Source organism: Aethina tumida, chromosome 2 (genome assembly GCF_024364675.1).
Source record: "Aethina tumida isolate Nest 87 chromosome 2, icAetTumi1.1, whole genome shotgun sequence".
Lineage (NCBI taxonomy): Eukaryota > Metazoa > Arthropoda > Insecta > Coleoptera > Nitidulidae > Aethina > Aethina tumida.
In genome coordinates this window covers 32,959,799-32,971,255 of record NC_065436.1, presented here as the reverse complement: position 1 = coordinate 32,971,255, position 11,457 = coordinate 32,959,799, and the positions used below count along the sequence as shown (strand labels likewise).

Here is an 11,457-nt window from a genome sequence, read left to right as displayed (position 1 = left end):
TCCCAAATGAAACAAATTTGGTGCGAGTACAGCTCTGCGCGTGGAGTCGAATTCACAGCGGCTCCCGTGTTCTTCCACGGCGCAATATTGCGAATCGATAATGAGGACACGCAACTTTTTCCCATCTTGCTCCGTGAGATTTTCGAAAACGGGTGACCGCACATCCTTTCGTCTTTTTTCATTTCCAGATGCACGTGCACTGTTTAGATAAAGACCTTTATGCGATTTAAACGGTGGGATTATTTTTCGAACTTGTCTCGGCTGTTGCAATAATCGCCGAACACATTTTAATTAGTCCGAAACCTGTTTTTATTATCGGCACATGTTTTGTTTAAACAGTCCGCCTAAAATGGGTTTGATGGAAACGTGTGCGTTATCTTTGTTGTCGGTTTTTGTTTAAACATTTGACTTGAAACTTGTTATTTTGTCGACGGTGCGCAAAATCGTACGTTCAAATTCAAATGCGAAACATTTTTAATTGGCTGAATTCATTTGCGGTCCAGCGAAATACTGGCAATTGAAAATTGTCGGTTGGGTTTTTACAGCCGCTTCATAAAATTAAAATTGCACCTATTATGGGGGTTGTGCCGTTTCACCCTTATTACCTGAAATTCGTGGAAAGATTAAATGTCTGTATTTTAATTGTGTGGAAATGTTTCCCAATAACATTTTCTAAGAAATAATTAGTTTATATTTATCACAAGACGAACACGACGAATAAATTCAGTTCTTGTAACTTTTAATTAATTATGTTAGAAAATATCTCTTTTACCCGTAGAAGAAAACTGTTTTTCTAAAATTAATAAAATTATGTAAAAGGACATATTTTTATTAAAAAACCCTAAATGTTTGTCCTGCATTTAAGAAACCTATTTACAGTTCTTATAACTTTTAATTAATTTTCTTGAAAAATATCTCCATTATCTATGAAACAAAGCTGTTTTTCTAAAATCATCAGAGGACACAATATCCTTATAATAATCCAGTTCAACTACTTGATTTTTTCCCCTGTATTTAGGAAACACTATTTACAGTTTTTGTAATTTTTAATTAATTTATGGGAAAATATTTTCCTTATCTATGGAAGAAAACTATTGTTCTAAAATCATCAAATGACAAATTACTCTTAAAATAATACAGTTTTTGCCCTGTATTTAGGAAAAACTATTTACAATTTTTGTAATAGGTAATTAATTTTTTTGGAAAATATCTCCCTTATCTATGAACCAAAGCTGTTTTTCTAAAATCATCAAATGATACAATATTCTTAAAATAATCCACTGTAATCACCTGAATTTTTGCTCTGTATTTAGGATACTCTATTTACAGTTTTTGTAACTTTTAATTAATTTTTTTGGAAAATATCTTCCTTATCTATGGAGAAAGTCTGTTTTTCTAAATTCATCAAATGACAAAATATTATTAAAATAACCCGTTTAATCACTTGAATTTTTGCCCTGCATTTAAGAAACACTATTTACAATTCTTGTAACTTTTAATTAATTTTGTTGTTCCTTATCTATGAAAGAAAGCTGTTTTTCTAAAATCATCAAAGGGCGAAATATTCTTAAAATAACCCAGTTTAACCACCTGTATTTGGAAGGATTATTACAGTTCTTGTAATTTTCAATTAATTTTGTTGGAAAATATCTGCCTTATCTATGAAATAAATCAGTTTTTTTATGAATTCACCAAAGAACAAAATATTCTTGAAATAATTCGGCTTAACTACCTAAATTTGTACTCTGTGTTTATGAAACACTATTCACAGTTCTTGTAACTTTTAATTAATTTAGTTGGAAAATATATTCCTTATTTATGGAACAAACATATTTTTCTAACATCACTAAAGGACAAAATATTTTTATTATAAAATAACCTTGTGTATAGTCACCAGAATTTTTTCTCTGTATTTAAGAAACACCCATATAAATATTTATTTAATATAATTTTAATCTAATCAGCAAACTTATTATTTTCTTTATGATCTTTTCACATGTTAAACAATTAAATTACTGCTTTGGTAAAGAGATTAAAAAAATAATTATTGCTTTGTGTGGTATGCACAAATAATTAAATGTTCATTTTGTTTCAAAACGTAAGTCAATGTTAATCTCACGTTGTTTGAAATAAAAAAATAAAGGTAAAATACATTTCTTAAATCCCACGAACAAAATAAACAGTACCATTCACAATAGCTCAACTTAATAATACAAAATTTCTTGATAAATATCTGTTATCCCCCGACAGAACAATTTTGCAATTATTACATGGACAAAAACGGTGTCAACGTTCCCGTGTGGATGCGGGCACCGAACGGCCATATGGCCTTAAATGCCGGCCAGCGACGTTTCAATCAATCGAATCTCGTTTCAGGTGAAGACGGTGAAGATGCACCTGTTCACGTTCGTCCAACTGATGTGTCTGGTCGTTCTGTGGATCGTCAAGTCAACCAAGGCCTCGTTGGCGTTCCCGTTCTTCTTGATCCTGATGGTACCCCTCAGGGCTCAGCTCAAGCACGTGTTTTCTCAAACTGAACTGAGAGCGGTAAGTTCCGATACGATTTTTTGTTTTTGTTTTTTTTTCTTTTGCATATCATCGGGGAATGCGACACCGCCGTCGACATTGGGTGCTGGGAAGCAAAACAAGCGAAAGGACAAAAGGAAACCTTGACGGAAGAGCGACGGTCCGTTGCGAACGAGCCGTAGGAAATATCGGTCGTAAAAATACTTGTCGTGGAAAGAAAGCGATTTGCCTAAATCCGGAAACAATTAACATAACTTCGGCTCAACGGGCAATTTGGTTGTTTCAAATGAAGTTATTTCGGTGCAGTCTGGAATTTTATTTGAAATTTTTAGACGCAAGACTGTTATTAATAGACCTTTCTTCGTACCAGTTGAAATATATTTTAATCGAACGATTACGATAGTCGAAAACGTACCGAAGACTAAGACACAAGGTGAACATCTGGTCCAAGGAAGACGGACTTGGGGCACCTTTTTCGTACATGAGTCAGACGCTTAATATTCCACACGCAAAGTTTGTATTTGTCTCGGCCGTCGTGTTTTGCCCTCGACCCTCGAAACTGTCTGATTTGCCTGGATAAAAGCCCCGTTTCTTGCCACGAAAGATATAAGGCAGACCCTCGTTGTTGACAGGAAATACACAAAGACAACATTAATGTTCGTATTAAAGAAAAAACTATCTGAAGTTTTATCGTTAGGTTGGGTTGGGTGGGATTTAAAGGAAGTTCGAGACCACAGAAACCAAAACAAACACAAAATGTGTTCGTTTAATCTAATGGAACACTGCCAGGCAAATAAATAAATGTGAGATAATGTCTGGAATACATGATAAATATGTTGTAAATTACATAGTTTTGGAATAAATATTATAATACCTAGTAATTTAATCGATAATCAATTTGAATTGCAAATTTCGTGATGGCAACAATAAAGTCGTACAAGGCTAAATTTAAATCCCTTATTGTAAGTCTGAATTTTAAACGTATCTGTATTCTATTTCTTGAAGTTCTTACAACATTGACGATAAATAATCGGAGCCGACACTACTGAAAACAGTGTTATCAATATATGCATGTATAGCACTGTCGTTGACCTCTAAAGCAATGAATGGAAATGATTAAGAAGATAGCATAGAATATGTTTAAATGTACAGGATATCCCTTATCATCATGGCTGTTCAAGGTATCACTAAAACTGAATTTTTCAAATATTTCAAATGTCATCAACCGTACAATAATAATTGAGGAGCCTTTTTATATAAAACAAGAAAGTATACAATTTACTAATATTTTCCTTGAATTTTATAAATTTTGTTTCTCATATGCATTATAAAAATGTAAATTTAAATGTATATATTGAGAGTTCTTTTACGAAAAGTGGAAAAAACAAGACGTATTTATCTCATACTTTTATTGGCATACTGTCGATTGATCTTTATCAATATCATAAATCATTGCGTGAATTAAATGTTTTGATACAATTTAGTGTTGTTGTTCACTGACTAGAACTTCCTGAACTAAATTTCATTTGATATAACACTACATAAACCAATAAAAAGAGAGAATGAAAAGAACTAAGCAAATTGGAACTTGTTATTGTTATCAATAATATTATTATTTTATTGTTAAATATTAATATAACTTCCTTAAATTACTGCATATTTTTACGATATCAAATGTAAAATAAATTATAATTTTATAAAATTATAAAATAATTATAAAATTATAAAAAATTATGAAATTATAAAAAAAATCACAAATAACATAAAAAATCATCAGATTATAAATAAAATAATATAAAAATTATAAAAATTATAGAAATTATAAAAATGAATTATAAAAATTATTATAAAAATTATAAAAATTATAAAAATTATTATAAAAATTATAAAAATTATAAGAATTATAAAAATTATAAAAATTATAAAAATTATTATAAAAATTATAAATATATAAAAATTATAATAATTATAGAAATTATAAAAATTATAAAAATGAATTATAAAAATTATTATAAAAATTATAAAAATTATAAAAATTATAAAAATTATTATAAAAATTATAAAAATTATAAAAATTATAAAAATTATAAAAATTGTAAAAATTATAAAAATTATTATAAAAATTATAAAAATTGAAAAAATTAAATAAATAATAGATTTATAAAAATTAATTATAAAAATGTAAAATTATAAACATATAATTGTGAAACAAGAAACATGGAACATTAAAATATTGAAATAAATATGAGATATGAAATTTATGGTACAAAAGAAAACATACCGATTTATTTACATGATATTTAACAACGATTGTTCCATCAATTGAATCTATTTATGCTTTATGCGAAAATCTGTGATTTCGAATGACCTCTCTTCAATTACAATTCGTATTCAAATCGCCAAATGCACTAACCTTTTTGACCACAAAAAGAAAACTAGAACAGTGCCAGGTTCTGGTCGGATTTGGTCATCGGTTACATTCCTAATGGCCGCATACTATCTTACAGTTAGTTACTCAATAAGAATTATGTGTTCTCCCTCGCATCTCAATAATAACAGTAATTGAACGCGGGGTGCAACGGGCGACCGTGTGCGCCTTTACGTAACGCCGTTTAATTAAATTAAGCAATCGCAAATTAATATGCAGGAAGTGGCAGTTGCACATAACGTGCACGCCAGATTCCCGCACGCGTTCGTACGGTGCTTTTTTCGTTTCTAATTTCCACCGCGCGTACCGAATGCAGATCGCCGGTTTGCCAATTGAATTTTGATGCGTCTTCTTTTTGGAAGTCTTCGAAGGGCGGCGCGCCACCCATTTATGCAACTCGTTTTACACCGATTGATTTCGTGTCTATGTTTCAGTTGGACGGAGATCAGGTGGATGTGGAGGACGACGAACCGGACTTCTATGCCGAAGCCCCGCTTCCTGGTTAATGGTCGTGGTGTACAGATTTTTAGGCATTTTTCCCAATAGATTATGTGTCGTCAAACATCTTTCCTAGGCTAGAGTAAAATTAATCGTACACGTCGTAACTGTTAAGAATAATCGAATTTCGAGTTTAGAAATCAAAGTTTTAGGCAATATGGCCAAAGTGACGGTGCACCGTTGACCAAAAAAAAAACGATGGTAAAGTGTGCTCAATGTTTTTGGCAAATGGTGTACTGTTCACACTGGGCTTATCTTAATAGTGAAAGATCAAACATATGTACTTATTGTATAATTTTTAGAACAAAACAAAGAATTTAATCTTGAATCAGTATTATGGAAGTGCTCCGAAGATGAATTTATTTTACTAAACCAAATGTATTTTTTAAAGACCAATTTTTAAATCTCTATTTTTATTGTAAATACTGAAAGGAACGTGGTCCAGGGGAATCTGTACAAATCTTTCACAAATTTTTAATTTGTACATTCATATTTAATTTATTTTGTCACATTAAACGTTTCGTTCTATTTTGTTTGTTCTTATGTATTTTACATAATGTTGGCGTTCTCAAACATATTTTAGTACTTTTAGTTTAGGTCTGTGAGTTTATTGTATACGCGCTTAATTAGTATTTATCTTTTAAATAAGATTATTTACTTTTAATTATAATAGTATTAAGATGTTAAATCAAATTATAGAAAGGAGTGATTTTTCTTTAAATTATCCAACGCAACTATTTTTGTATGAAGAAATTGAGAATAAATTGACAAGGTTTATTATACACATTTTGTTAATGTATAATTAAAGTCTTATTACATATTAAAGTCAATTTGTTTTTGAATTGTTTAATTAATTTTATTGTTTGTTTCAATAAAGATTTTAAACGTTTGTAAAAGTAAAGACCGTACTGTCCATCTGTCCCTTAAATTCATTATTAATTAGGCATTAATTAATGAAATAATTAATAGGTATTATTAGAAGACTGTGATGAAAATGGCTCCTATGGTGCGGTTTTATTAGATGCCTTGTAGATTTTGAATTTTTTGATGGGCAACATCGAAACCAGTTCATGCTTATTACATGCGTTGGTTCAATTCATGGCGAATTTTAACAAATTATGTTGCGCATAGATTTTTACGTATTCAGTAGATTACTAGTTAAGAATAGCTAAAATTCTATGAGATCGTTAACAATTGAAACTTTATTAAGAGTGTTTATTCCAAGATTCTATAGAATAGGAGGTTTACTTAATAGTATTTCTAACTGTGATTGAAAAAGATTATGTCTATTCTATTTCTATAAAGTAATAAATAAATTTAATGATATTATGAGTTGTTTGTTTTATTTAAAGGATGATTTTATTACAGTTAAAATTAAAATGTCTTAGATAATATATTAGTTACAAGGTAAAAAGATTTTTACATTTTTGGTGTGATGTAATTGCATGAATTTTAATAACATATTTCAACATTTTCTTATTAAACTGTATTAGCAAGGTCTTCCGAATTTTGAGGCTGGTAATTTAGTGAATAAATGGATCTTTTAAGACGGTCTCATACATGTTCAATTGGACTGCAGTCATGAATCCGGTGACCAGTATATTCCAATAATATCATGGTGTACAAATTTGTAGGAATTTTTCCTAATAGATTACATGTCGTCAAATATCTCCTAATTAATAATTAATCGTACAGGTTGTAATTGTTAAGTATAATCGAATTTCGAGTTTGGAAATCAAAATTTTAGGAAGTATGGCCAAAGTGACGATGCTCTCTTGACAAAAAAAGATGGTAAAATGTGCTTTTGCTACATTTATAATTGTTTGGTGTGATGTATTTGTTGGAATTTTAATATTATATGCGTGTGGATAGTGATAGATACATTTACTTAGTTCAAATACAAGAAATATGTAATTATTTATTGCTTACTATAATCATTACCACAATAATCAACAATATACAAAGGATAAAATGTAAAGTCGTCATATTTTACAACAACTTGTCCGTTGTGGTTCCTAGTAGTGTCGAACGGATGTTTTGGCAAAAGAGTATATTGATCTCCTTTTGTCGATTTGCCTATCATCACCTTTGCAATTATTATCACCTTATCATATGTTTTATCTGAATAATGGGTAGAATAATAACTGTTATTAGCAAAATACACCCCACGTCCATGTTTAGATTTGTTGAAGAGACGCCAATTAAAGTTATCTTCACAAATGTCATCCACGAAGTCATCTTTGGTTCCATGGAAAAGAAGCTCCTCATGAAAATACCCTTTGGAAAAACCCTTTTTTCTTAATTCGTATTGCGCCATAAGATATTTATTTTGTATTTCTGATATCTCTTTAATTTTGTAAAATTTCTTATTGGTTTTTTTAAAAAGTGCGGCGATTTCCCTGTATTCATTGGTTCCTTTTTCCAAAACCTCTGTCTCGTAGATATTTTTACTACTCCAATCTGAGTATTCGCTGTTTTTTAGCAAATCGTCTATTAGATGTCGATTACGTTTTATTTTTATCGAAGGTGTTATTTGCCTTAGATGTCTTTCATTGAATCTCTGACCGAATGTAATGGTATTTCTATTAGGATGTTTCTTTAAACCGGATACAGTCTGTAGCTGATTTTGATTTGACTTCAAGAGTTCACAGTTATTGTTGAATGGTGCTGAATTTAATGGGATCTTCCGTTTCACATTTCCGTTCGAATCTCTTTTACTACTCCAATCTGAGTACTCACTGTTTTTTACCGAATCGTCTATTAAATGTCGATCACGTTCTATTTTTATTGAAGGTGTTATTTGCCTTGGATGTGCTTCATTGAAACTCTGACCGTTTGTAATGGTATCTCCATTAGGATGTTTCTTTAAACCGGATACAGTCAGTAGCTGATCGTGTCTTGACTTCAAGAACTCACAGTTATTGTTGAATAAATCCAAATTGGAAGTCTCATTTGGAATTATGATTTGTGAAGTTCTGCACAAACTTTTAGCAGGAACACAATTTGGCGTTATATTCACATTGGATGTTTGAGTTGTATCCTTCTGTGACAACGTTGAAGGAGACTTATCTTTTGACATACACAATCCCATTTTCACTGAACGATACTGACTTTAGCATTTAGGTATCCGTTTTATCATTTTTTATAAGTAGGATTATATCTATGATAGATTAGCGACTGTTAATTTGTTGTTACTTACACCCTCGACATCTAAAGCTTAACTGCCTGCTTCTTTCTTAAGAACTGCCCCGATTATCAAATATAAACAAAATAGTCTAAATAGATGTGAGCCCATCGTATCGGTCCATCGGTGAAGATGATGACGTAAGCTATTTATTTATCTATCTACATCTATTTAATATCGCATACTTGTAATCTTCATACAATTCAAAATCATGTAATTATTTTATGACAATAATATTAAATTATACTAGTAATAGATAAATATGACTACAAATGTTCACATATTCTGAATATGTTTATTTATATGTTATTAATTTTGGGCATTACATAATTACAAAACCTCTTGAAGAAACAGCTCTGTAATCCTCGATGTGGGTGTGGGCATTGGTTGCTGGAATATAGGTTTATTCAAACGTTGAAGGTATGATATTTTGACGGGTTCTAGTACATTTTTAATCTACCCAGCCTGCATTGAGGAAAAACCAAGACAGATATATTCCCAACTACTACTGCACTCCAAACCATAATGTCCTTTGTTTGGAAAAGGGTTCACGGGAAAAATATGGAGAATAACTTTTTCTTATTTTTTATTTAGAATGTTTTATTCATTTATTTTATTTATTTATTGTAACACATTTTTATTATAGAATAGACAATACTTGTTAAAAAACTTATTGATTTTTCATTATATTATGTGTATTACACCCAGATATTGAGGCGAAGAGGACCAGTTAATTTGTGGATCTTGGATGTGGAATTTCGTAGGGGTGTTTCGTCTTCTTGAGAAGAACGCGACCCGCGATTTTAGTTGATTTATTTCGAGTTTCCACTCCGAATAACAACAGCAACGTTATAAATGCATTTGAATAAATTAATTTACATCATGTAACAAAGTACATTATCTCCGAGAGTGGGAGGGACTTCCATTTACTGTATCTGTTGTTAGATATTTTTAGAATGTGATACATGTTCGTTTGTTACAGTTGGTTTAATTGAATTATAAAAATGAGTTGTGAGTTAACAAAATATGACGAAGATTGTGAGGAAATAACTGAAGATATTAATGAAGGACAATTAATAAATGATTTAAGAACACTTAATTTAAACGAAGAAAAGAATGAAGTAAGACAGATCATTGAGTCGACAATTGGGACAACAAAAATAACATCAGATAGTAAAGTTTTACCAAATACATCTTTAATAGAAGATTTATTAAATCACTCATCCAACTGTTCTAAAGACTACAAAGGGACCTACTTAAATTCGTACTACATAGAGGATTTAGAAAAGGATTCGAAAGAATATCAAAAAATTCATAATTTATTCAGGCGGGGTACCTACAGTTACAACGCCCAAAAAATAGAAAAAATTCAAAATAAATACCTTTTAGCGCAGTACGAATTGAAATCCAAATGGTACGACACAATAAGTCATGAATTGCTGTTTCACGGTACCAGTTACGAAAACAAAGACAACATCTGTCGGAACAACTTTGATTGGAGACTTCACGGAAAATCTATCGGACATAAATATGGTCAGGGAGTTTCATTCTCACCCTCCAGTTGGTACGCTTCATTTTACTCGAATGGACCGAACAAAATTATGTTTGTTGTAAATGTTATGATTCGTAAGTCATGTGTTGGAAATGCCGATCGATACCTTGGTGCCTCCAGAACCATACGACACTACCAAACGAATTGATGGTAAAGTTGTGGTAAAATATGACGATTTTACTTATTGCCCTTTGTATATTATTCATTATGCTTAACAAATAAGACAATTGAATATGTTCTGACAAAATTTTATTATAATTTTATTGTATAATATTTAGGAATTTTGATTCAAATAAATATAATATTACTATAATTATCATTGTTTCACTCTTTTCTTAATGTTGGCAGTGAAAGGCGGGGTACGATTCTTGGAGGTATGATTTGGATAATAGATAACATGTTTCTTATTGGTATGTTCAGAAACGTTGGCTCATGTTAATAAATAGCATTCAGGCATAAAGAGTATCGTGCTATTCAGGAATCATATTTATTCAATTTATCATTATTTATCCTAAATTATCGAGTCCAAAAGAATATTTTTAAATATTTGTTTAAAAATATTATTTGGATACTTTTAGTTTTAGAATTGTGCATGAATATTGTTTACTTCACTTACCTTATGTGAATACACTATAGAAGGGTAATAATTACTAATGGTATAAATATAAATAAAAAAATTATTAAATTTCTTGTAAATTACTTTATTTCAATTAAAGAGATATTTTTGATAAGGAGCTTATTATCCGCATAACCGAGTGAACTCGTGGATGACATTCGACGTCTCTAACAAACCCAAACGATTTAATATGGACGTGAGGTGTACTTTTCTACTGCCAGTTATTATTCTATCCACTATTCATATAACACATATTGCAAGGTGACCCAACCATCCATTTGATATTATGATGAATCACAAAGTAAAAGTTGTAATAAAATAAAACAAACGACATTTTAACCTTTGTATGTTGTTGATTACTGTAGTTATGATTATAATGATAAATAATATGTACGTATTTGTTATACTGTGATTACAGTGTGTGATTTACCGAATTATAAACTAATATTTCATATATTAATCAGTTTAGATAATCTGTGTGTATGTTTATTTGAGGAATAATAAAGGCTCAAACACGCATTTTTGGCCATTATTGTGGATAAAATATATGTTTAATTATTTCTTTAGATATTCGAACAAAGACCGGTGATTTATATGAATTTCTTTCATTAAACAAATTAATTTACAAAAAATATTTTACATTTTCTAATATT

General features: G+C 30.2%; 1 protein-coding gene across 5 annotated transcripts in view; it reads left to right on the top strand.

Moving 5' to 3' along the window:
- The window catches only part of LOC109598705 (band 3 anion transport protein), an 83,137-nt gene extending 76,353 nt beyond the window's left edge, over positions 1 to 6,784 (top strand). For all 5 annotated transcript variants that reach the window (XM_049963853.1, XM_049963854.1, XM_049963852.1 and 2 more), the window contains 2 exons: positions 2,377 to 2,547; positions 5,389 to 6,784. In XM_049963853.1, coding sequence (XP_049819810.1) covers positions 2,377 to 2,547; positions 5,389 to 5,460 — 243 coding nt within the window. In that variant the 3' untranslated portion in view covers positions 5,461 to 6,784. The remainder of the gene's footprint in view (positions 1 to 2,376; positions 2,548 to 5,388) is intronic.
- The last annotated feature ends 4,673 nt before the right edge of the window (positions 6,785 to 11,457 follow it).